The following is a 25,955-nucleotide window of genomic DNA, read 5'->3' on the forward strand; positions in this document are numbered from 1 at the left end:
CATCTACTTTTGTCACCATTATACCTTCTAAATCCAAACAGGAAGAACAGAAAAGGCACTTTAATCCCTTGAACCCATCAGTCACTCAGTGAGATCATGGCTGAACGATAGCCTGACACTGTCTCCACTTTCCTTCTGTTCCCCATATCTTTGGCTCATTATTCTTTCACATTTGAATACAAAATTATCAATTGAAGCATCAGCTGCCATTTGTAGAGATGCATCCAAGCGGGTGAGATGTTCACTAATGTAACTATTTCCCCCACATGTGGCTAATTCAATGGCCTCCCACTCAGCCACCGTTAACTTTCTCCGGAACCATGGCTGCCATCCTGCTCATCCAGTACATCATCTTGTTGGTTTATCTGTACCACCAGTCTTGCAACATCTCTGATTTAAAATTCTAATCATGGTTAATAGCACTCCTCTTTGTAGGTTGTTCCTCTGTAACCTCTCTCTGTGGCTCTATAAACCACCATATTCCAAAGTCACACCGACTTGGTCTCTTGTGCATTCCTGCTAATTATCGCAGGATATGGATAGTTTATCTTACAATAAGTTATAATTGGTGAAGACGGAAGGGGTGAGGACTCTGAAGTCCCCAAAAATTTTGGAAAAAAATGTCTAGAGGTGACATTTAAGCTTTAGGCTAGCATTAGGGGGAGACAGGCAATACTGAGTCTACGAAAGAGTGCTTGAAAATGTATAGGAATTTGAAGCCTCTCTCTGGCCAGTTCATCAAAGCTTTGGATGGTTTTGTCAAATCCAGGAAGATAGGGAATACTGCAGTAGGTCAGGGAGTGGGTTGGTGTAAAGATTAGGTAGTTAGCATGGCAGTAGAAGTGATGGAAACAGGGTAGTTTCTACTGGGAGTTCTAAAATCCGGGGTTTTGTGCTGTTTTTGTTTAGCAGGAAGAGCTATTTATACGTAGACTTGAAGTACTATAGCCCGTGAAATAGCACGTAAAGAGCCAGTTGTAATTCGTGTGCATACAAAGACTGATGGAACCCTCTTTAAACCTTAATGGTCAGAGCAAGAATTAGAGGTCCTCTAACTAGCTGGCTTGTCACCCCAATAAACATGCCAGGCCATTTTAGGGACCGGCCACTCGGCCAGTTACCACTTATAAATCAGTGCAAGTGTTTTACAGCTGCAAGTACGTTTCAAACTTGATGAAACTTGCATGTGTTACGGTTCCAAAAACTTGTAATGTTGAAAGCATACTATGGGGCAATGGTGAACACCCCAGTCATAAAACCGATTTCCCCAGACCGCATAGACACCTTGTTTTCAGAAATGCATTTGTGCAATAATTAATTGGAATCTAATTTGTCGTTTCCAGGACAAAACTGCAGCTATTTCTGACCATTTGTGTAGCGCCACACACGCGTAGTAAAACGCAAAAAGGGGAGGAGCTGGACGCTAACGAAAAAGATTGGTTTCCGAGACGCATTCACAAACAAGAGCCAGAGAGGCAGAGATTCCGCTAGAATTGCGATTGGGTGGCCAACGTTTTTCCAAAGAACTATTTTTTGTGCTAGTTTTATTGTACCGGCCCATCTGTTTACTGTTTCCAGGTCACACGTTAATCGGTAGTAATCTCTTTTAACAATTTAACCCCTTTTGTTCTTAAACCTCCTACCTCCCACCCACAGGACAACGGTCCCCGCTGTACCGGAGGTCATTCGCCGCTTCGTGCCGCCGTGTTTAATCCCAGTCACTTCCTTCTCCGTCGGGGTACCGGCTCCAGTGCATGGGCGGGGAGGGGAGGCGCAGTTTTAGTGCCCAAGTGGAGCGGCCGCTAGGGCTCCGGCTTCGGCCGAGTCGTAGCCTTGCTCAAGTTGCAGGCCGTGCACCCGAGAAAAATTCGGGCCAAACCTACTCCGTGCTCGCCGGGCTATATCTGCAGCTCTGCATCGTGATCCGGGATAAAGTCTGCACGATCCTTACAAGATTGGATCCGGGCTAAATCTTCGTGTTATGGACATCGGGATCTGGGTTATCGGTTCACATACCGCTGGTGCTCAACCTGCACGGATCCAAGGTTAAAAGTTTCGTAAACACACTGACCTGCTCAACTTACATTGCAGGGCCTGACCTCACGTTGCCCCACACGGTACTCTGCACTGGCGCCATTCTGGATCCTAGACACTGATAATGCATCCTAACGCACGTCTCTGCTTTTGCTGTAGACTCGCTGACCGACAGCAAATGCAGATTAATATTTGCCATGTCCCTCGCTGGGTGCTTAAATTGGCAAAACGAGGAATATAAATCAGCGGAAATTAATGTAGAACATTAAAACCATGTTTAATCCATAGTTGTTGAATGGTCTTTACATTAAAAACTTTATATTGGGTAACAACGTGCAATAAACTTTATTTTCCAGAAATGTAGGCACAGGTGAAAGTGAGCCGGTACGGTATGACAATGACCGACGCAATCAGCACAAATTGATATTGTTAGAGACACGACAGTACTAGTAAGAACTTTTAAGTTACTTTCACACCTGAATCTATGGCCCGCTACATCGGGTCTCAACTGTCCGAGGGTTAAATACAACACGTGAAACGAGATAACTGGTTTACAGAACGGGGCCGAAAGCATGCTCACTAACTCATCTATCCAGACACTCCGCCTTTAAATGTTAGGAGGAAGTGTTCCTAATCTGCTGTGTGCAGCGACTTGCTCTCGGCAGCCCAGACTTTGCCTGAAGTTTTCTTTTAAGCAAAGTTTGAAATTTGGCCTTTTCTTCCTCCACATCTGTTCTTCATGGTAGAAACAAACCTGCCGATGCTGGAATCTGAAACAAATCTTCCCGTTCGGCTGAAGGGTCTTTGACCTGAAACGTCGACTGGTTTCTCTTCCCACAAATGCTGCTTTGCTAATTTCTGTCACCATCCCACAGATTCAGGAGTTCCTGAACCTTCCCTACACCACAAAAATCATAAAAACACCTCCAACCTCAGCCTGGTTACCACCAACAAATATTGTACTAGTGTATATCGACCAGTCCGCAACCCGAATACCAGCCTAGTTTAAGTTTAACTGGTGTAACCCTTGTGCGTTCTTTATCCTTCTAACGCTACCGGGGCCTACAAATATAGTCCAAATGGTCCTATGACCAGCCTCAAACAACTCTGATGCACTCCTGCCTCTGTCCGGTTTCTAAAAAGGTTACACAATACTGCATCTCTCCAATCTATTGCTGTTACCTTAATGTCTGTCTGCAATCTACGGGGCATTTTAAAACCAAAGATTAACTATTAATAACACCATTTTTACTCCTTTCAACCTCAAGGGCCTTGGTTCCTGCTCTTAATTAAGAATGTAAACAAACTCCAGATTAATTGGAATCCAACTGGAATCCATTTATAATCCTGGATTGCAGGGATTATTAAATATATTATTCATTGAAAAAAATAAACTTGCCTTTAAATAGCAACTTTGGCCCAAAAGAAATTCACAGAACTAGTTATTTGTTTGTTTAAACACTTGCAGAATGCAAGGAACATTGCACCCAAATTGCACAGAAGGTACAGAATTTGTAAAAAGATAACATTACTTTGTTTAAGTTAATGGGTAATGTTTAAAACACTTTTACTACCAGGAATACTTCAACATTCCTTAATATTATAAAGGTACAAATCTAAATTACATACTCAAATCTCGGGGTGGATCTTAAACCAAAATCTTTGACTCAGACGCAAGTCAAGTAACCCATTGTCAAGGGCGATCAGTCCCACTTTGACTGGCATTGATAAAGTAGTGTCTTGGGCATATTATTGCCAGCTGTGCTACATATAGGCTTTGATGAAATTCTAAACCAGCTTACTGTTAAGCATGGTTCAAACTCACAATACCTCAGGTTGTAAATGCATCATCCAGTTCAAGACCATTGCCACAGGACAGGGGCACATTTTATTCTGGATCTCAGCTGGGGGCAACACAAGGGGTTCTGAAATAGGGTTGAGAGAAAGGTCAGATTCTAGAAAGTCTGTCAGGATGAGGTTTGGAGTCTATTGTTTATTGTCTAAATTCAGAGTTGATAAATGGCACTTGAAATTATAGAACTGTAACCCTGCAAGAATATACAGCAGAAAATTAAAAGGTACCACCCACAAATTGGCACACAATGTGGACAGCTTGGTTTGGAATGACAAAGTTTCCTGTTCACATTCACAATCGGATCATGGAAATGGGACTTTGAAATGTATTCCAAACTGCCACACTGTAAATCAATGGAGAAAAGTTAGATAATTTGGCAGGTACAAGGAAAATACTGCCCACAACTCCCTAGCAGATGCAAATATTAGCAAAAGTAAGTCTTGCCCATGATCTTTAGGATTGAGTTAACTAAACTGAAATAGTTTTGAAATCATTTAGGAATTCTGGCAGTGTGATGGTTAAATATTTCAAACTTGAGTAATATTTTTGTTCTGTATTAAATATCATTCACAAAACATTTGCTAAATCCTACAATAGCCACCAACAAGTTAACCATAAATCAAGTCAGCACTTACAACATCAGCAGTCAGGCAAGCAGTGGGCAATCCCTCACTGGTCTGCTGTGGTCAATACTGGCTTATAAAATTCTCCCTCAGCGTCCCTGGGGTGGGGCTTGCTGTAGAATTCCTCTGCTTTATTTAAACTGGTTACCTGAGCCAGTGTGGGGGATAAACTTGGCCAGAGTTATATCTTTTGTTCTGTGGTTGTGGTGCCAGGTAACCAATAGCAAACTCCACCCCTAGACGCTAACAAACCATAATTCAGTTCTTGCATAAACAAAACTCAAATTTTGGAACAATTGTTGTAATATTCATTTGGCTTTAATATACTAGTAAACAAACCCTTCAGTCAGAGGCTTGTCACCACGGTGATAGCTGAATTTCACCTTACACTTGTACAGGCTATTGTACTTTTTATTAATTAAATGAGGGGTCATCTATTTCATTTGGAGAATTGATTTTCTACATGTCAGCCTGGCTTATTTAGTAACATACTTATCTCAGTGAGAAATTTTATGAATGCCTCCCCTGATCTCATTTTAAGCACAAGCTCTAGACAGAGGTGCAAATAAGCTAGTATGGGCTGGTAAGGCACACCAGAAATAAAGTGGCTAGTGTAATCAGTACAAATGGGTTAAATTAACAATGTTAATAACAAAACAAACTTGTTATCTTTACCCCCAACTCTAGAGGGTATCATTGCATTGCCACAAGGTTGCATTTTGGTTACCATTGGATACCAAGTCCCCAGCAACAGAGATGAGCAGGGAGTTTTCCTGATGCCCCGGTCACTGTTTCTCCCTCAGCAAACAAATAAAGTCATTGGTTCATTTAACTTGTTACACTTTGTGGAATCCACACGTATTTAAACCAGCTCTATTTACCAACAGGACAGAAAGCTGTGAAGTTCAATGACAGTTGACTAGATCCAAGAGACCTAGCAGAAATTGTCAAAATAGCCAAACAATTTCAATAGATATTTTTATTTGGAACATTCTTCCAAAGCTAAAGAAATTTCACAATTTTAACCCAGCTTGATTAACAGCTCCTAATTCTTCCCCCCTCCAGATGCAATATATCCCCCCTCCCACCAAACTGTATAAATATTGAAATAGACAAACTCTTATTTACAGACAAATTGTTCACAAGTCAGCCCAGAAGTTAAGGTCACTGGCCAAAGCAAACATTTTGGAAAGAAAAGCAATGTATTTAAAAGCTCAGCTCTCTGCTACCTGTCACCCTGTCCATCACCACCCGTATCAATCTGTTCCCAATCATTAAACCATCACTTAAAGGAAACAGGACACTTGCCCATCTCCTGGTGCAGCATGCAATTTTGTGGGACTTTAGTGAATCATAGTGCTTTGTTCTTTATGTTGAAAAGATTTTTTATAAACAGTACTCTACCCACACCTTCCCAACACAAGCTGTTATAATGGAAGATCAAGTATGGAATGGAAAGCTACTGCATACAGTGTGTGAAACAGTTTGATGCGCTTAAAGAACGCTTCCAAGTTAAGACCATTATTATACACACTTAAAAAAAAAATCAAAAACATGATTAGTCCATTTTAATATGCATTTGTGTCCCAGTGACCTTTAGGGAACAGAATCCAATCACCATGAAGCAAAGTCATCATAGATGGCAATGGATGTCCGGGCTCTCGGAAACACTGTAGATACAGGGATGGGGTAGATGTCCTGGTACAAATGCATTGTAAATGGAAATGAAACGTTCCAAGACTGTAGCATGAGAGTCCAGAATCCAGCTGGCTCTGACACAATGGACTCCCAGCAGATTCCGCTTCCAAAAATCTTACCGAAAAGCAAATGTCAATCATGGTCTCTCAGGTTCTTAATTTCAAAGAAGAAAACAAAGATGTCCCATGTCAAAACTGTACCCAATTTGCACTCTGGGTCACTTGGCTTGTAGCAGAGCTAAAGAAAAAGCAAGTTAAATTATGGTAAGCAATATTGTACAAAATTCATCTTTTAAATTTTAGTTAAATCAGCAATTCCTGTAATGACAAAGAAACTTTTCAGCTCAGATTCACAAAAGGTTCAAACCTTGGCTTCAGTGAAGGGGTGTGTGCTAGTCCACTAATGAAAGGTTCTGAAATGTATATTAAACTTATTCTAATGTTTGTGGCAATACTTCCTTGAGACAGACAAAATATTTGCATTCTTTGTACTTAAATCATTTTATAAATCCTGGTGACAGTTTTACAATGGATGTGTTACTAACCTGGGGGCTGTTGCAAAATCTCCCCAAAGATCAGTTGGGGCAGCATGAGAAGCCTGAGGAGGAGGTAGAGTTGGAGCAAAAAAGTCTCCCAGTAATTCTGCAAAAAATGATATAAAATTATCATTGAAACCAGTGAGCATTATCAAAAACACTAAAATTATATAAACACAGTATATTCAAGAGTTAGAATCAAACCACAAAATATGATGAATTTATAAAGACCAGTCATAAAATTCTGTTAACAAACTGGCCACTCAATACCAACCTCACTTTTAAACTACTACTATCCACAATCAATAAATTTGTAATGTGCGACTGCTTAGATGTAATTATACCTAACATGGTTCACTTCTTTGTTAAGTAATCTCTTTGAGAAGTGATCCAAGTAGCAAAACCAGGTCATCAATAGTTGCTCATGGTTTCTCACTCCAAATCAAGCCAGCAAGAAATAACTGTCTCACTCAATGACCACAGCTACACGCAGTGGGTAAATGAGTATCACTTAGGATGTCAATTAACAATATTATAGCAAAACCCTCATCTTTCATTTACAGCACAGTGACCTGGAGTAGCTGGCTTCACAGGCTGTTGCATCACTGGATCCTGCGCACTGTGTGATCCTGGTGGTGGGAGCAGTGTTGGTGCTTTAGCCCCTGGAGGAGGTGGAAGTAGACCTATTCCACTACCCGGTAGACGTGGCTTAGTTGACGAGTTTTCCTTCTTCCGTACATTCTGAAAACAAAATAGATTTGAAATGGCTTTAATTGAACTAAAGTCTAATTTCCAAAAAAATACCAACTCTTATTTCTTGCCACATAGAAAATTGATGGCTTACAGTGAGAAGGGAAAGATTTAATAGGAACCCGAGGGGCAACTTTTTACACCCAGCAAGTGATCAGTATATGGAATGAGCTGCCAGAGGAAGTGGTTGAAGCAGGTACATTAACAACATTTAAAAGATGCTTGTACAAGTACACGGATAGGAAAGGTTTAGAGCGATATGGGCCAAACGTGGGCAAATGGGACTAACTTGTATGGGAATCTTGGTCAGCAAGGGCAATTGGGCCAAAGGCCTGTTTCCGTGCTGTATTACTCTATTATGCTGGAACATTGTGGTGTGGTTGCCAGCAGTCTTCCCACAAGTGCTGCTGACTATTTGATTATAAGTCAATCTTACCCTGTCCTCACAGAAGCATGTACTTTTCAGCAGGGCTCTCTGAATAATAATACTAAGGACTGTTGACTGATTTTTCTTGTGCTTGGCTCAAAATAAAATGCAGTACTCATTCTGAGAACTTACTGACTGCAGGTAACTCAGTACAGATCAGAAGTCAAATATTTATTGAAAGGTTTTATGGAAGACATTTGATTCCTATTTCTTCAATTGAAAGCAGGTCCTACTTAGCACATTTATACTAGCCTACCAGCAACCAGGACAGATTTAGAAAACAGTATATCACAAATATAGTCAGAAATACAGTATAATTTAAGTATAGATTGAAATTTTTACTTATGTTACAAGACCACCTTCAAGCTGGATTGAAATCTTAAGCTGAAGCCCATTCCACCATAGTTCAAATCTCATTCAGGAGTCCGCCCCAGGCCCAATTCCATTTGGTCCATTTCTCTTCAATACTCTTGAGTATTAATAAAACTTGCAGAGCTATTAGCCCACATCACATATTGGCTTTTGTATACAGATATTTCTTCTCATATCCAATTCAAATTTATATTTTGACTTCAAGGTATACCATCTGCCTTATTTTAAATAGTCACAATTATTTAAATTCAACTTATACGCCTCACCCCAATATTTAGCTTGATGGTCTGTCCATCTTTAAATCCCAAGTCCAACTTGGGTCCAGAATCTGGGTTCTGAGCTTGTTTGGCAAGTTCGTTCTGCTGCTTAACCCATCTATAAAACAAAAAGAAAATACAGCCTGTTGCTCAGGAACATTTTAAAATTAAAATGAAAATTAAACCTTGAAATGAAAAGTAAAAGGAAAGACAACATTGTCACATTTCTCATAATTGTGATTTAAGTCATACTCATCCATTTCAAACTGTCAGGTTTACATATACTTCAATCGGCTCCAACATGGAGTTATAAAATGATAGTAAGAAATATTGAAATGTGAGCTTTCTTCATTCATGAGAGACAACTTAAGACAATTTGTTCCATAGACTACATCTGGCAATTTTCTAATTTCAATGTTTGATGCTTCAATCAGACCCTCAATCAAAACCTATCACTACAGTAATGCCATATAACTTACTTGAAGTGATCTTGGAGACCGACATTAAAATCAAAAGCGTCACCACGATCTACAAATCCAATGCCAATGAACGCACGTCGTCCTAGATAATGAAGCAAGTTTGTCAAACGATACAGTAGATTTTATACATCTCTTTTTCAAACAGTACAAAAATGGATTTTTCACTGCAATCAATAGACAACCTTAAACTAAATGACTTTCAGGATAAAAATACAAATGGGTACAGGCCCTTTAGCCCCTCAGACCTAACTCAGAATTCAACTGTACATTCCACTGACATTTGTATATAGTGTTTTATGATTTTACTCAACAGCCTAGCTCTAATTTTAAAATTATACCCTCCTACTCTGTGTTTACACACCAGAGGAAACATTTCTTTTAACAATACTACCAAACTCCTGAGCTACCATAGCTGACACTCCCAGTTACCCTCTACACTTCCCGTTATCTTAGCACTGATCACTATCAAACATGATAGTAATTAACTTATTACTAAAAACATTGAACAGATCATCCCTTAACATTATCATAAACATGAATATTGCAGTTTTCAAGTCACCAGTGGCATAATACAAATTAAAGGGAACATCCAAAGACAAGGTTGTACAAATTACAAGAGCTTAACATGATGCAAGCATCACAAATTTATAAATTGGTCTAACTTAGTTACATTATTTGCTTCTCTATTGGTCTTGTGAATAAATCCACCATTCTGTGTGATAAGGCAAACTATAGGTTTGCCCGCTCTTCTGGATAGAGTTTATTGACCTCAATATGGCAAGGTTTGGGGTGGGAGAACGGATGTTAGTGAAGACAACTGTTTGGTAGAGGTCAGTCTCTTAAGGCTCTGTACACTCCTGCAGCTGCTTTTCAGAATCCAAACTATTGTTAGCTCCTTCACCACAATCGTGCCTCCAACAAGTAGAAGCATTTATTGATGTGTTTAGTTCTATTCAAACCTCACTGAATAACTAATTAGCATTAGAGGCAAGATCTTGCCAGAAACATGGTTTTATGAGAGGTAAATCATCTTTGACAAATATGCTCAAATTCTTTGAGGATGTGACAGGGAGAGTTGATAGAGAGGAACCAGTAGATGTAGTGTACTTAGATTTCCAAAAAGCATGCGAAAAGGTGCCACACAAGAGGCTGATGCATCAATCAGGAGCCAAGGTATTGGAGTGGATGTTAGCATGGATTGAAAGCAGGCTGTCATGTAGAAAACAAAGAGTTGGAATAAATCCTTTTCAGGCTAGTGGGATGTAGCTAGGAGTATTCCAGGTATTGGTTCTTGGCCCTGTTGTTTACTATTTACATTAATGACAAGGAGGGAACGAAACGCAAGGTTTCTAGGAAAGCTGATGATATGTGGAAGGGCATGTTGTAATGAGGGCACTGCAATTCTGCAATGGGATATAGACAGATTGGGCAAAAACCTGGGAAATGGAGTTTAATATGGGCAAGTGTCAGGACATGCACTTCTGTAAGAGGAATCAAAAGGCGGATTATTTACATGGAGAGAGACTGCAAATGAGTGATGTTCAGAGGGATCTAGGTGTTCTGGTGCATGAACCTCAAAATGTCAGCAGGCAGGTCCAAAAAGCATAGAAGGCAAAAGTTATCTTGGCCATTTTTGCGAAAGGATTGGAGTTTAAGAACAGGGAGGTTTTGTTACAGTTATATGGGGTATTGGTGAGTCCATACCTAGAATACTGTGCAAAGCTTTGGTACCTGAAAAAAGGATACAGTAAGATTGGAGGAAGTCCAAAGGAGATTCACCAGGCTAATTCTTGGGATGAGAGGGTCATATCAAGAGAGGTTATGTAGTTTGGGTCTGTATTTCTTGGAGTTTAAATGAATGGGGGTGATTTTATTCAAACATACAAGATTCTAAGGGGGCTGACAGGGTAGATGCTGAGAAGTTTCCACTAGTGGGAGAGTCACAAACAAGGAGGCAAAGCTATAAAATAAGGGGCCAGTCATTTAAAACAGAGTTACATAGAGATTTCTTCTCAGACAATAGCGAATCTGGAATTCTCTGCCAAAGGGTGGAGGAGACCACATCATTAGATATATTTGTTTAGTATGGAGACAAATATTTGAAAGATTAAGGAATCGAGGGCTATGGAGAAATGGCAGAGAAGTTGAGGCCAGCATAGATCAGCCATGAGCCTATTGATTGGCAGAGCTTGGTGGCCTATTCCTGCTCCTATTTTGTTGTGTTCTTGTGCACCAGCTCAGAGAAAGGGCACATTGTTGAGGCACAATAAAACCAGTGCCACCACATCCCCATAATGCCTACAATGTCATAATGGAAGACATTAGACTTGTAGGTATGCCACTGGTATTCTCGATCTCTGGCAACTGAACCTACATCATTCATTGAAAACATTTCAATGCAGTTTGAGAAAATAAAAAATAACACGCAGACCAACTCTGCAGTCAAACATCATGTAAGCTCTAACTCTTTAGCATTTCCCTAGTGTAGTGAGGAACAATAGTTTCAGACACCAGCTGTAAATAAATTCCCCAGATATAATTACCATTTCCATCCTCAATGCGAATTACAAAGTATCTGCTGGAGTCAATAACACTCTCCACTGCAATTCCGGGAAACTGGTCTACTGGCGATTGTGCAAACAACTCTCCTGAGAATAAGAACAAACCAACAATGCAAGGTTAAAAGTCATTTCAACTGCTTTATCAGCAATAACCTTTGGTCACTCATCTTTAATATTAGTAAAGGCTCAAAAACACACTGCAGAGCATAATGTAAAGTCATAAGCATAAAGTCAAGCCTGATATACATTGTAGTACCTTGTATTTAGTACATTAATTAAATATGTGGCTATTTGATATTAAGGATCAAGAATTATATAGAGTGTATGAAACTCCCATGCTGCATGCTAAAATCAGTTAGCACATTGCTGCTTACTCAAATTTGGCAAGGACAGAATTTATCTTCTCTTATTGTGAAATTGTGACAGGTGCTATAGAAGTGCAAATTTTCTTCCAATAAAAGGACTCAAAGCCATAACTCTTCTCTCTGAATGTAACAATGATCATCATGGATGCAAATTTTTTTGTTTCAGAGGAAATACCTGAATTCCTGTCTTCCAACTTAATGTAAGCAGTATTTCCTTTTGCTGTTATCCGGAGTCTTCCAGTCCAGTCAGGTTGATCCAACTTCCAATCTGCAGCTCTGAATAGGGAATGGGGACAGAGTTATAACATTGCCCTCAGACAGAATCCCACCATTACTACTTCAAACTCCCAATGCAGGTTTTTGCACACTGAGCAGCAAAAACTGCTCAACACCACTATCCATTCTCCGTGGTCACATGGTCACCCCTCCCACTTGAGGCACAGCTGTACTCAGGTTTGTGGAGTACAAATTTCACAAACTAAATTTTTAAGACATTCCAGCAGCAATCCATCATCTGAGCTCGTCATTTGTATCTCTGATGAGAGTGAACCTAGACTGATGGAAATATCCTTCACTTGGTAATAAATATAACATTCTCCCACCTTATAATGTACAATGCTCAAAGTGTTAGAACAACTGTGCATGAAATCACCAGACATGGGCAGGTACCTGAATATTTTCTAATGCAGTAACTCTAACATCCCAATATGCAACCCACCACACCAACATTGGTGGCTTCTGGCAGAAAGTTATCTATTCCTGTGACCTTCTTTCTCCCCAAAAGCTGTTTAAAAGTAACTTCAGATATTTGTTGTTTCAGACTATTCCGAGCTATGATAAGAACAGATTACAGGCAGACAGAGGAAAAAAGATTCAACGATGTGCTCAAAACCTCCTTGAAGAAATGTACATCCCCACCGACTGCTGAGAATCGCTGTCCCATGATTGCTCACCGTGGAAAAGCAGCATTTGGGACGGCATCAAAAACCCAGAGGCCATGTGCTGGGAGCACAAGGAGACCTTGCACAAGAGGCAAAAGGAGCTGATCGCCTTACAAACTAACCTATCTGCCCAATCTGTAGGGCTCTATTGGCCACCTCAGAACCCACAAGACTGGAAGGGTCATCCAAGAGAAAGGAGGAGGAAGCAAAAAAAAAAGCCCTTCTCACCCTCAATATCTAACTCACGAGACTGTTAATCAAATGGAACTCTAGCTAGTGACTAAATGACAGGTTATTCTAAAAGAGATGGCCTTGGAATCAAAGTGTGGCCTATCTTTCTATAAAGCACATTCAGGAGCATTTTCCACCAATAGTCACAAGTTAGTGACCAAGAGCTATCAACCTTGAGTAGTCAAATTGCCACATAAGCAGAGATCAGATAACAAGAATGCAATTAGGGCTTTGAGTAATGACACTTACAATTGGTTAAACTTCTTATGAAATACAGATAATTAAGCTTGGAAAGTTCCTTCTCAGTTTTGTTGCTTCTATACCATGATGTATATAATGTGGCATTAGTTGTCCATGGATTTGTACGTTTCAGTAACTGAGGACAAAGATGGAAAAATGAGAAGGCTTGACAGTGTGCCAGATCAATTAATCTTGATGCGTTTGCACCATTAAACAATTTAATTGTTCTGTGCTCTCTTTTATATTCTGCACACAAAATTGAAAGTACAAAACAAATTAAGAGGCAAGATAGAATATCTGGAGACACAATTGGGTTATAGTGAAATGTGACAAACAGACCCTGTTTTGCTTCCTCTTTCTACCACTTAAGGTATAATTTGTGAGTTCAAGACCACTTCAGAGATGGGGGTCGAGGTTTGTCCATAAACCAACAGGTGTATGACTGCTGTGCTGTGGTTGATATTTTGACACCTCCATTTGGATTTGTTACAAGATACAAATGACCTCATCAATGCCAACTTGGAAAATAGAAAGCTAGATGCCTGCCGCTGTTCTGGGTGTACGACACATGTGAAGGGAACCAACTGTTGGCATGCTTGCACATCTAGTTCGTGACCTATCTTTCCAAACCCCTCGGTACGTAGCAAACTTTGAAGTGGTACACACCAGCAAGTCTTTTGCTCATCTACATGCATGGCTTGAGTTGGTGGCAGTACCAGTTCAAGTTGCAAGACAGTCATGTGATCCAAAAGAATTACCTGCTTTCTTTATAATCTCATCAGGGTCCACAATATGGTCACCTCCAGCATGAGTTCTTCTCCAGGAGGTAGTGACTATCTTAGTAGAGCCCACCACTCCCCAACACGTATCTCCACATGGTAGGTTTAGATGACATGTCTAACAGAGCAGGGGCAGAGGGCCTGTAAGAGTAATGGATGCACCAAACAGAAGCTTTGTGTTCACAACATCATTGGAGGGGACTAGCACATTTTGGCATTAGACTTGACTCGTAGGCAATGCCAACCAAACTTTAAGTTATAAAATTGGCCCCAACTATATCAAGTGTACTGATGCTCCAACAGAATGAAGGAAAAGCAGAAAATCCAATCCATGTTTGATGGAGCTTCACAAAGGTGCAAAGCCCCAAAACTCCCTTGACAATCTGTGTCACCACTTAAATCATTGCATGGAAGTTATTTCACTGGGGTTTCCTGTATAGTGTGCTCCATTTCCTTGGTCTCTTCTCCCAATAGGGTGTGCCTTCAGGTGTCACCTTGCCATCGGACTAAGATTCTAATTCAAGGCTTTCCACACAAGTCCTTCCCTGGGTCACTGGGGAATCTAGGGGACAGAGTACTGGAAGGAGCAGGAACATTTTTATCTACTCTTAGACCAAAATGTGATTTTTGCAGCCTAGGAGTTCATTTATACATTATGAGAGATCTTAAGCCTTAGTGCAAACACCAAAAGGATTTACTTCTCAACTCATGGCTATGCTTTAGATACAGTCTACTTTTTCATTATTCAGAATGTTGGCATTGTTGGCTATGCCAGCATTTACTGCCCATCCCTAATTTCCAGAGATTACAAGCCACCTTCTTGAACTGCTGCATTCCTTCCAGTGGCCAAGATGCACCCACAATACTGTTGGTGGGGAAAATCGCAAGATTTAGAGTCAGTGGTGAGGAATAAACAGCAACATATTTCCAAAAGGGCATGGTTCTACCCTCATCCTTCATGGTACCAGAGGTTATGGGTTTTAGAGATTGTATTTGAGTAGCCTAGGAAAATTTCATTCTGTAAATGGCACACACTGTAGCTACAGTGCACCACTGCTGCAGGGAATGAATGTTTAGGGTGGTGGATGGGTGCCAATCAAGTGTATGGGTTGTCCCAAGTGGTGGTGAGTATCTGCACTCATTCAAGCAAGTGAAGAGTCAAGACTTCACATCACAATCCAGACTTGTGCTTTGCAGATGGTGGAAAGGCTCCAGGGTGCTAGAAGGTCCATCACTCACCGCAGCCATGAACCCGATCTGTTCTCGTTGCCACAGTACTTTGTGGCTAGCCAAGGCTCTTTTCCTTTATTCATTTTGCAGGATACGGACAGTTAAGAATCCGCTCTCCATATGGGTTCACATGAAGGCCAGACCATGCAAGGACAGTAGATTTCTTCCTAAAGGACATACGTGAATCACTTGAGTTTTTTTTTAAAATGACAATCTGGGAGTTTTGCAGTTTTTGGTAAGGCAACTTTTGCTTTGAGTTGAGTGCCTGTAATTTTTTTTAAATTATACAGATTTAAACTTGTATCTCTGGATTGTTAGTCCAGGCCTTTCGATTACTGCTCCAGTAATTTAGCTGCTGGTAAGTCCCAAGTAAGCTGATGAAGGGGCCTCAGAGATGGCAAGGCCATTGAACATCCAGTTAAGGTGGCATTAATTCACCAGCTGAGGAATGATAATTGGTGATCAAGGTGAAGTTTCTTCACCCACATTTGACCTAATGCCTTGAGACTTCTTGGGTTTGGTGTCAATGTTGTGGTCTCCCATGACTTCTCCCACCAGCGTACTGCCACTTCTTGTGGTCTGCACTGCCTATGTAATAGGAGATGCATGGATGGAGAGGGAGGGTCTGGCACTTCATCTGCAAGGTATAATTACATCGGACTGGTGCTCAACCAGTCTGTGGACAGCCCTCCCAATTAAACACCAGTCCCCAGATGTCCATAAGGAGCATTTCCTTTCCTTTTTTAAAAAAAGTTTAAATAAAATTTTAAAAATTAAAAAACTAAAACACTTTCAAACACAAATATTTTAAATAATTTACCTTTCCCTTTGCTTCCCAATAAGTTGGTTTTGGTATATTATTGTCACTTGTACCGATGTATGGTGAAAAACTTGTCTTGCATACTGATCGTACAGGTCAATTCATTACACAGTGCAGTTACATGGTATTGGTTTATTATTGTCACTTGTACCAAGGTACAGTGAAAAGCTTGTCTTACAAACCGATTGTACAGGTCAATTCATTACACAGTGCAGTTACATTGAGTTAGTACAGAGTGCATTGACGTAGTACAGGTAAAAACAATAACAGTACAGAGTAAAGTGTCACAGCTACAGAGAAAGTGCAGTGCAATAAGGTGCAAGGTCACAACAAGGTAGATCGTGAGGTCATAGTCCATCTCATTGTATTGGGAACCATTCAATAGTCTTATCACAGTGGGGTAGAAGCTGTCCTTAAGTCTGGTGGTACGTGCCCTCAGGCTCCTGTATCTTCTACCCGATGGAAGAGGAGAGAAGAGAGAATGTCCCGGGTGAGTGGGGTCTTTGATTATGCTGGCTGCTTCACCAAGATGAGAGGTAAAGACAGAGTCCAAGGAGGGGAGGCTGGGCTGTGTCCACAACACTCTGCAGCTTCTTGCGGTCCTGGGCAGAGCAGTTGCCATACCAAGCTGTGATACATCCAAATAGGATGCTTTCTATGGTGCATCGGTAAAAGTTGGTGAGAGTTATAGGGGACAAACCAAATTTCTTTAGCCTCCTGAGCAAGTAGAGGTGCTGGTGAGCTTTCTTGGCCGTGGCATCTACGTGATTTGACCAGCACAGGCTGTTGGTGATGTTCACGCCCAGGAACTTGAAGCTCTCAACCCTCTCGACCTCAGCACCATTGATGTAGACAGGTGCATGTACACCGCCCCCTTTCCTGAAGTCAATGACCAGCTGTTTTGTCTTGTTGACATTGAGTTAGTACAGAGTCCATTCATGTAGTACAGGTAAAAACAATAACAGTAAAGTGTCACAGCTACAGAGAAAGTGCAGTGCAATAAGGTGCAAGGTCAATAACCCAACCATCATGAAAACTAATGGGGCCTCATTTCCTGCACCAGCTTCATTACTTTTAAGCTTGAAAGCACTCATGTGGAAGCCCCAAAACATTTAAAGTATTAAATCCAAGCTGTTCTGTTCAGATCTAACTCATTAATTGCCATTCCCTCTATGCAGATGCAGTCAGACCCAACATATTCTGCTTTTATTCTGCAAATACTGATCATTTTAGCTGCTTAACTTAATGGTTATGATCTGCTGATTTACTAGACTGTTCTCCACAGATGCCATTGCCACCATTTCCTTTGTTCCAGAGACACTGAAGCCAGTCACAGAATGATTAACGTCATCAGCAGTTCTGATCTCCTAACTTTATACAGATCTTCTCAAAACCTGGAAATGTTGCTTTTGTCACTCACAGTTCTAATCTCAATAGTGAACAACTGAACCAGAAAAGAGATTGTCAAGGAACATCAAAAGCAGAATTTAGGAAATGAATGCTCTTCTCCTGTACCCAATTCACTGCCACACATACTGGGGCAAAACAAGGTATAAACATCGCTACATGTACACATCTTCTGGTCTGCATTACATACTGATGCAACAATTGATTTTCTCTTTTCATTTAGGTGTTTTGTTTTAATTGCATTCCAGTGGAAAGAGTTTTGCATGCTCTGCTTTTTGTTAATGTTTCCTTCCTGTATTTGTTCCAACTCTTCCGTCAGACAGATTGTTGATCGTGTGAAATTCAATTGGCAGGCACCTCCAACAGAGTTCATTCTGGTTTTCTCTTTCACAGTAAAACTTCATCAGCAAATAACCTCGCCTATATTTGACTCAGCATAAGTATTTGCTGAATCTAATGCATTTCCAGAAAAAAAAAATAATTATATGAACTGTAGGATTGAATGGTAAGTGGTTACTGCAAAATGTGAACCTGAACCATCACATCCAGTTTTAGCTTCTCGCATGCAGCAACCTATCCAACACCTGAGGTGGAATGGGAAAAGGGAAAAAATAAAACAGGGCTCCAACTCCTTACTGTATTACAAAACCCCCAAAGTATAAAAATTGACATTCAATAGATGAAGCTTTTAAGTCAGAAAATTATTCCAAAGCATTTCAGGGGCATAATCAGACAGAAAATGAGATAGTCCTCTAGTGAGGTATGATTCAAAGCTTTAGCACAGATGCAGGGACAGAAACTGGGCAATGATTAAAACAAAATGCTTCTACTTTTATAAAATGGTGTTGTGAGAACAGAGCTGAGCACCAAAAAGGAAGCAGAGTCAGTGGACAGTTAGCTTAGTCAAAGAGCATGGATAGGGGAAAGGCTGGAATCCATGGGAAAGATCCACAATTTCTAGAGGGAACAACGAAAACAATGGATGTGGTCTTCCAAATGTTTAACTAGTGCAGTAAATGACTGGAGATGGTGGAAGAACAAATCTAGATGTTGCCAGCATACATGTTAACTCTGATTCCATATCTTCAGACAATATTGTCATGGACATAATGTAATTACAAAATAAGGGACCATGCATAGACCTCACGGAGGCTGAGAAGTGACATTATGGCAGCAAAGTAAGCCTTGGGCAGGTATGTTATGGACTTAATTTGAGACGTACAAGTGAAAGCAATGCAATTGGGTTAGGCAACAGACAAGTGACATTAAAGGAAAGTGGTATTGATGTACCTACCCTGTCAGATTGTCTGTCTTATGCGGTTAAGAAAAAGATTACCGGGGCAGCTGATTTTTGGATAAAGGGTATTAAATGGAAAGCCATAAAAAACTCTAATGAAATTAAGACATTTCAGAATATAGTGACACCAACGAAAAAGTGAACAGTTACATGAAATTGGAATCAAACCAGATGATTCACTTCATCTTCTTGGGCAATCCCTCAGGGTCAAGGATGCTTCCACTTCAGTTCTGTGGGCCCAGAACTGGTTGAGGGCAATAAGGAATTTGCAGATTCTCGCACAAGTGAGGAGGAAGTGCCCAAGTGGTTTGGGAGGCAAGTGTGCTCTTTTCGCTCCACGCTCAGCTTGCTTGCTTCTGACAAAGATAATCTCATAGCTGTTCCGAATACTCCTCCATTTTGAGCAATCACAGACCCACGAGTTGAGTGGATATTACACTTTTTCCTAGGAGGCTTTGAAAACATCTTTGGAATACTTTCTTTATTCACCTGGTAATCTCTTGCCAAACCAGAGTAAATAGTATTTTGAAATTTGGTATGCAAATGACCTTTGGAAAAAAAACAATGTAACTAGGACATTGTTGCCAAGTATGTTGTCCTGGAAGAGGCTGACAACTGTGGTTCACTTTCCCGGCCAATGCATTTGGAGGATTTTGTCAGGCTCACCTACATTGCATCCAATCCAGAAGAGAGATATTTATTGGTATCACACGTAACAGCATAAGAAATAAGATTAGGTCATTCAGCCCTCACTGAATCTTTCACCTCAGCATCACTTTGATGCACTTAATATCCAAAACACCTATTAACCTCCAGTTTGAATATATTCAGTGACTGAGCTGCCACTGCCCCTAGGCTAGAGAATTCTGAAGATTTGCTATCCTCTGAGTGAAGAAACTTCTTTTCTGCTCTGTCCTGAATAGCCAATCCTTTATTTTGAGACAATGACACACCAGCAAGAAGAAAAATCAACTTCACTAGTGCTTTGTCAAGCATCATAATATTTTTTTTCATCCCAGGACGATCACCTCTATTTAATCTCTCCTCAAACAGCAAACTGAACAGCCCATGTATCAATCTGGTAAACCTCCATTGCAAGTATATCCTTCCTAGAGTATAATATTCTTGTATAATAGGAGCAAAACAACAAATTTCAAGTCAGTGATAAATCTGTTTCTGAAAATGGCTCTATTCTTGTATTCAAATCCCTTTGTAATAAATGACAACATATATGTCTTCCTAATTGCTTGTATAACCTGCATGTTAACTCTGTGATTTTTGTGCATGGAGTACAACAGGGCAGGTGCAGAATGGTTTCTTGGATCAGTGGTAAGAGAATGGAACTGATCTGAGAGTTGGCATAGGAGGTTATTCAGCCCATCAAGTTTATGTCATAAGGAAATATGAGAACGACACCAGGTCTCTCTGAGTGTTACAAGGGGATTTTGCAACTCACTCCCTCAATATTCCCAAATAATTGTGCATAAAATCAAATATTATATTTTTCCTGAATTCTAATCACCCAAAAACACTGCACAGGCAAGCTGGTTAGAAGCCTGCAATTAACTGAACGGCACTGCAAGTCAATAACGAGGACTGCGTGAGGGGTCAGAATGCACGAGAGATTAAACATCTCAGTACCTGGCTGTACGTTTGATAGAAACCAAAGTGAATTAGAAAAAACCGTTATTGCATGTTTAGCAACAATGATAGCCATACCATGAGTGACTACTGGAAGCACATGCTGTGATTTCACATGATATTAACGAGTTGGGTTGGTGAACCAGTTTTGGATTTACCGATTACTGCCACCCTTAAATTATACATCACCAGTGGTATTTGTAAGTCGTACTTAATAATTGTTCATACAAATCAAGTAATATTATGCAGCAATTTTTCCTCATCATTCTAGTCATCCAGAAATAGTAGTCTGGCAAGTAAGTGGCCTGCACCCACAGCCAAAAATGAGGACAGGATGGGAGAATATTAGGTTTTAAGAGATGCTTATCACAATAACATGTTAGCAGCTTAAAGTTTATTAGGCCCTAGGTTTACAGCAGACCATGACACCACTCCCCCAATATTGACAATCATGAATCAAGGCAGCAATTGACATTCACAAGAATCATCCAGCACCAGAAGAATTCTAATTGGTATTTCCAAAGATACTCATACTGGCTTCCCAAAATTTGAACAAAAAAGTCTGAAATTATTGGAACCCATGCTGTGAAATTGTGGTAGGAAACATCTTTTGAAAAACAGAGTACATTATCATAGTGTATTTGAACTATTGTGAAACGATTCCATTAAGAGAATTTTGTTTCATTGGAAACTTTATCTCCCAAGGCCTGGGAGGATCAAATGCCACACAAGCAGCTCAGTTACAAGGTCAACACTTCATCTGCAACAGTGGAATTTCCTTTCAGTTTTCTCCATCTTGCCTCTTACAACATATTCCAGGCAGGTCTCGCACCTACCACTTTTCAAAATTTAAGCTCATCTAGAACTCTGCTGCCTGAGCCCCAACTCTCATCGACCTGCTCATTTATCACTTCTGTATTCGATGACCTACATTTGGCTCCCATTCAAATAACTCGGCAAATTTTAAATCCCTTTGTGAGCTTGCTGCTCTCTAGCTTTAAAATACTGAGATAATTCCTCCAATCAGTTCTATTACACTCCAATTTTAATCACTGCACCACTTACCGTCCTAGCCTCTATTGGTTTGGAATTCCTTTTCTAATCCTTTCCAGCTGTATACCTCTCCATCCTATTTTAAAATGTCCCTTTGAATCATCCTCTTTAATTAAGCTTTTGATACTTGAATTAATATGTCACCAAATTTTTACCACTTGCACTAACATATCATCAAATATTAGCAGGTAATGCCCATGTGCCAAGGGACAATTTGTTACATTAAATGCAATCAGATCAAATTCAAAGCACAGCTCCTGCACTTGTGTGTTGTTTACACTTGTTATCCATTTGTTAAATGAACAGTTAACTACGCATGTAGCAGCAAAAATCACTCCCTGAATATGCAGCCCTTAGCATCTTGCACAAAATTCAAAATCCAATTTCTGCAATAGCATCACCCTGCTCAACAATTTGAAACACCTCCCTCAAGCAGTACACTTCCTAACAGCGTCATCTCCTTCGTTCACACTGTTTTAAAAATATAAAGGCAGGTTCTATCACACTTTTTCAGGTCAGAAACATACAACCAACTCAATTGGCTCGGAGCCCAACATGGTTAAAAACCTAGTAACCACTCCCTCCTTGCAGTGTCTCTCTTAAACCTTTTCCTGTACCTTCCTTGAACCAAATCACCCACTTCTCCCAACTTAACTAGTATCACCTTCATTCCTCGTTCCAGTGAAATATCAATTGAGATTTTGGCAGCATAATTTTTTGCTTTACAAGAATTCAGTGACTTTAATAAAAGGCACAGAAGTTAAACAGCACCCTACCCCTACAGCTTCTTGCCCAATTTAACTCCAAACTGCCTTTAATTTCATTTTTGAATGTATTACCCAGGTAAAACAGGCCCATACTTCAGATGCATCAGGAAAAAGGAAAGCATACAATTGTTTGAAAAGGTTGATCAAAGATGCAACCATGTGTACTCTCAACTACCAATTCCCAACACAGTCTATACATTGTTACATGGTACTAGACAAGTTCATGATCTCAATTTTGGCCTTCAATGTAGCTTAAAATTATCTATTTAATCTCATTTGTGATAAAAAAAAGTTCAACAAAAATAGTTCAAATTTTTGCAGTAAATCATTGTTGTTCATTTGGACCTTGAATAAACAAAAGCATTCCCAAGGCTCCAAGTGGGACCAATTAGCTGGTGCCTATGATTCCAGACACTACAATTTCACTTAAGTAATCTATGACTGATATCTATATCAAATGATGAGAGTCAATTTTTGACATATCACTTTTTTTTATATCAGCTCCAGGATCAGACACAGAATTCACTACTTGTTACATTTAAAAATCAAGAAATTATACTCTTATGGTTGTCTATAGCATTGTCCATAGAACCATACAGCACAACACAGGCCCTTCGGCCCACCATGTTGTGCCGTCCATCAAACCACCCTCACACTATCTTACCCTTTCCTCCTGCATATCCCTCTATCTCACATTCCTCCATGTGCCTATCCAACAAACTCTTGAACCTGTCCAATGTATCTGCCTCCACCACCACCCCAGGCAGTGCATTCCATGCACCAACCACTCTCTGGGTGAAAAACCTCCCCTGACATCTCCCCTGAACCTCCCACCCATAACCTTAAAGCCATGCCCCCTCATCTTGAGCATTGGTGCCCTGGAAAGGAGGCGCTGGCTGTCTACTCTATCTTTTCCTCTCAATATTTTATATACCTCTATCATGTCTCCTCTCATCCTCCTCCTTTCCAGAGGATAAAGCCCTAGCACCTTAAGCCTGTGCTCATATTCCATACGATCTAATCCAGGCAGCATCCTGGTAAATCTCCTCTGCACCCTCTCCCATGCCTCCACATCCTTCCTATAATGCGGCAACCAAAACTGAACACAGTACTCTAAGAGTGGTCTAACTAGAGTTTTGTGAAGCTGCATCATCACTTCGTCAATAATCAAATCAATCAACAAATACATTTACTAAAGATATTACATTAAAAATAAGCAAAAAATTAAAACACAGAAAATGTTTAAAGAAAGTACTCAGCGGGTCTCACCTGTGTGTGTGTGTTTGTGGGGGGGGGGGGAGAACGGGGGGTGAAAGAGTTAACGTTTCAGACTGATACGCTTTGATTGAAAAACGCCAATTATGTTCCTCTCATCACATACTGCCTAACCTACTGGGTATCTGCAGCATCTGCAGTTTTGCTTTCCAAATGCAAAAGAAAACACTTCCTCATTCTCATACAGACCATTCCTCCACAGTTCACAACAACATCTTGTGACTTCCTCCCTTCTGGAAGCCTATCTTTTCTCTCATCCCCTCGAGATCACTGGACCGCCAGCTCACTGGCACCGACAGAATCATTTCACTCCAACACACTCCCCCCCCACCCTGCCAGCAGCCCAACTCTTCCCAGGGCGCAGCTCCTGCATTTGAAACGGGGACCTCCGCTGCACCGTGACTTGTCATCGAGCTGTCACTCCCTTCTGTCGCACGGCCCGCCGACCCTACCTGTAGCCTCGGTTCGTGGTTCTCGGCGGTATTCTGTACACGTGAACCTCCGGCTTCACACACAAAACCGACTCGTAGTCACTCTCCGCCATTTTACCGCCCACCGACTACTGACGGATCCAATTCCGACGCACCCAACAATCAGAAGGTATCATGGGATATTGGAGGAGGAGCCTCGGTGGCGGGCCCCGCGGCATCACGGGATATTGAAGGACATAGACGGTGAGTATGCCGCCATCCACAGAAGGTCCTCCGCGTCGTCACTTCACATCTGAGGAGACGTTACCGTCACTGTGCCCTGTGGCATGACGGGATTGTGGTGCAGGCACCGCCCATTGAGGTCCCCACGTCTCCATGGGGGTACCGCAGGAGACGTTAACGGGAGCGCTGTGCGGCATCACGGGATAGTGGAGGACCGCCAGCTGATGGAAGCCTTACCTGTGAGGGATGCTTCAGAAAATAGAAATTATAAGGGCTGGAAAATATTGTCGTGGTGGAACTGGACAAGATGGGACAACTTCAGGTAGCGAAAGAGGTCGTAGCTAGGGATGAGGTAGGTTGATGAAGAGGTTTGTGGTGCTGGCAGTCAGACCACAACGTCCACCAGGACCGTGCAGGAGAACCGCGACATCTTCATCTCCTCGCTATAAAACACCGGGACAGATAAAAATAGTAGACCCTCTCGCCTTTGGATATCGCTCCCTTATTCCTCAAAATCATGGCTGTAGTTCTATTTCATACCCAATTCCCACTTAGATTCTCATAAGATCCAGCAATCTGTTTTGCGGGAGCCTCCACGGCGCTCCCAGGTAGACAATTCCAAACGTGGTCTCCCCTTTGTTCTGAGACTAAAACAGAAAGTTTCAAACCCACAAACAAACCATGAGGCTGCGTGAAAGTGACTGGTTGTGGAAGCTAATCTACCTTTGTTGAAGATGAAATTTGTCCATGATCTGAAAGTCGGCAGATAGTGTTCGAGAAGAATCAAACTTATCTAATAATTTTCAACACCAGCTATTCCAACTGAGATGGCCTTATGTGGTGCAGAGCTTAAGCATGTATTTTTTTGTAGATCTGTTTCATTTTAATGAACTTGACAAAAATGTCCTCAGGGGATGATCCATCTCTGGCAATGAGAGTACCATTATTGAATGAGATTGTATAGTTCACATATCATTGCACTAGAGTAGTGAAATTTGAAGTAGTCTTGTTTGAACTTGAGCTTGTCCTCCTTTTATTTTACTACATTATCTTAAATGTTTGTGTTTTATCAAAACTTGCATAATTAATTGATACAACTAAATGAACTATAGCCAATGACCATCTGTCAAATGGAAGTTCAAAATGCATCATTAGTCCTGATGCAGGGTCTTGAGCCGAAATGTCAACCATCCCTTTGCCTCCAAAGATTCTGCCTGACCCATTGAGTTCCCCCTGCAATTTGTTTTTTTTTGCCCCAGCACCTGCAGTCTTGTCTTCTTCTGGTTCTGCCTTTCTTAAATCAGAAGGTCCTGCTTTACTCCATTCAACTAAAAAATTAATAATTAAATTTGTCATGCTCATTTTAATAATCTGGATTATTTTTCTCTTCCATTAGAAATTTGCTGCCTCTTGGCCGTCACCAAAGGCTTCATGCAGAAGCAAAAACAATGTGTTCTGACTGCCACAGTTGCACAATTGCTTTTGCTACTGCTTTTTCTGTGTTCGTATGGTTCTTTCTGCTTGTGGGAAGTGGTCTCAAAAAAATCTCAGGACATACTGGCCTGATGGTACTATTTTCTTGCATAAAATAAGTAACATGCAATCCTTGCCATCAGGAGCCCTTGGAGTTACGAAATTCAGGTGCATCTTCACAATCATCAAGAT

The 25,955-nt window shown here is 40.8% G+C and overlaps 2 protein-coding genes and 1 long non-coding RNA gene across 4 annotated transcripts in view; 1 reads left to right on the forward strand and 2 right to left on the reverse strand.

The window, feature by feature from the left end:
* Window positions 1-2,110, reverse strand: part of LOC127583316 (rootletin-like) — a 91,726-nt gene extending 89,616 nt beyond the window's left edge. The window contains exon 1 of one of the 2 annotated variants that reach the window (XM_052039174.1): window positions 1,677-2,110. The gene's annotated coding sequence lies outside the window, so the exon portion shown is untranslated. Of the gene's footprint in view, window positions 1-1,643 lie in introns of both variants that reach the window. The other variant, XM_052039173.1, reaches the window with a different exon arrangement.
* On the forward strand, window positions 1,467-2,321 carry LOC127583319 (uncharacterized). Its single transcript, XR_007958244.1, has 2 exons — window positions 1,467-1,593; window positions 2,092-2,321. It is a non-coding gene; the product is annotated as an uncharacterized LOC127583319 (long non-coding RNA).
* Window positions 2,322-5,982: 3,661 nt separating this feature from the next.
* LOC127583318 (adaptin ear-binding coat-associated protein 2-like) lies at window positions 5,983-24,247 on the reverse strand. The gene is made up of 8 exons (XM_052039176.1): window positions 24,090-24,247; window positions 12,132-12,232; window positions 11,574-11,678; window positions 9,031-9,112; window positions 8,561-8,669; window positions 7,318-7,486; window positions 6,755-6,851; window positions 5,983-6,447 (listed from the first exon to the last, which is right to left on the reverse strand). Exons 1-8 carry the CDS (start codon window positions 24,179-24,181, stop codon window positions 6,399-6,401), a joined length of 804 nt encoding a protein of 267 aa, XP_051895136.1. The 5' UTR covers window positions 24,182-24,247; the 3' UTR covers window positions 5,983-6,398.
* Window positions 24,248-25,955: the final 1,708 nt, after the last annotated feature.

The sequence above is a fragment of the Pristis pectinata genome, chromosome 26 (assembly GCF_009764475.1).
Source record: "Pristis pectinata isolate sPriPec2 chromosome 26, sPriPec2.1.pri, whole genome shotgun sequence".
NCBI classification, from domain to species: Eukaryota; Metazoa; Chordata; class Chondrichthyes; order Rhinopristiformes; family Pristidae; genus Pristis; species Pristis pectinata.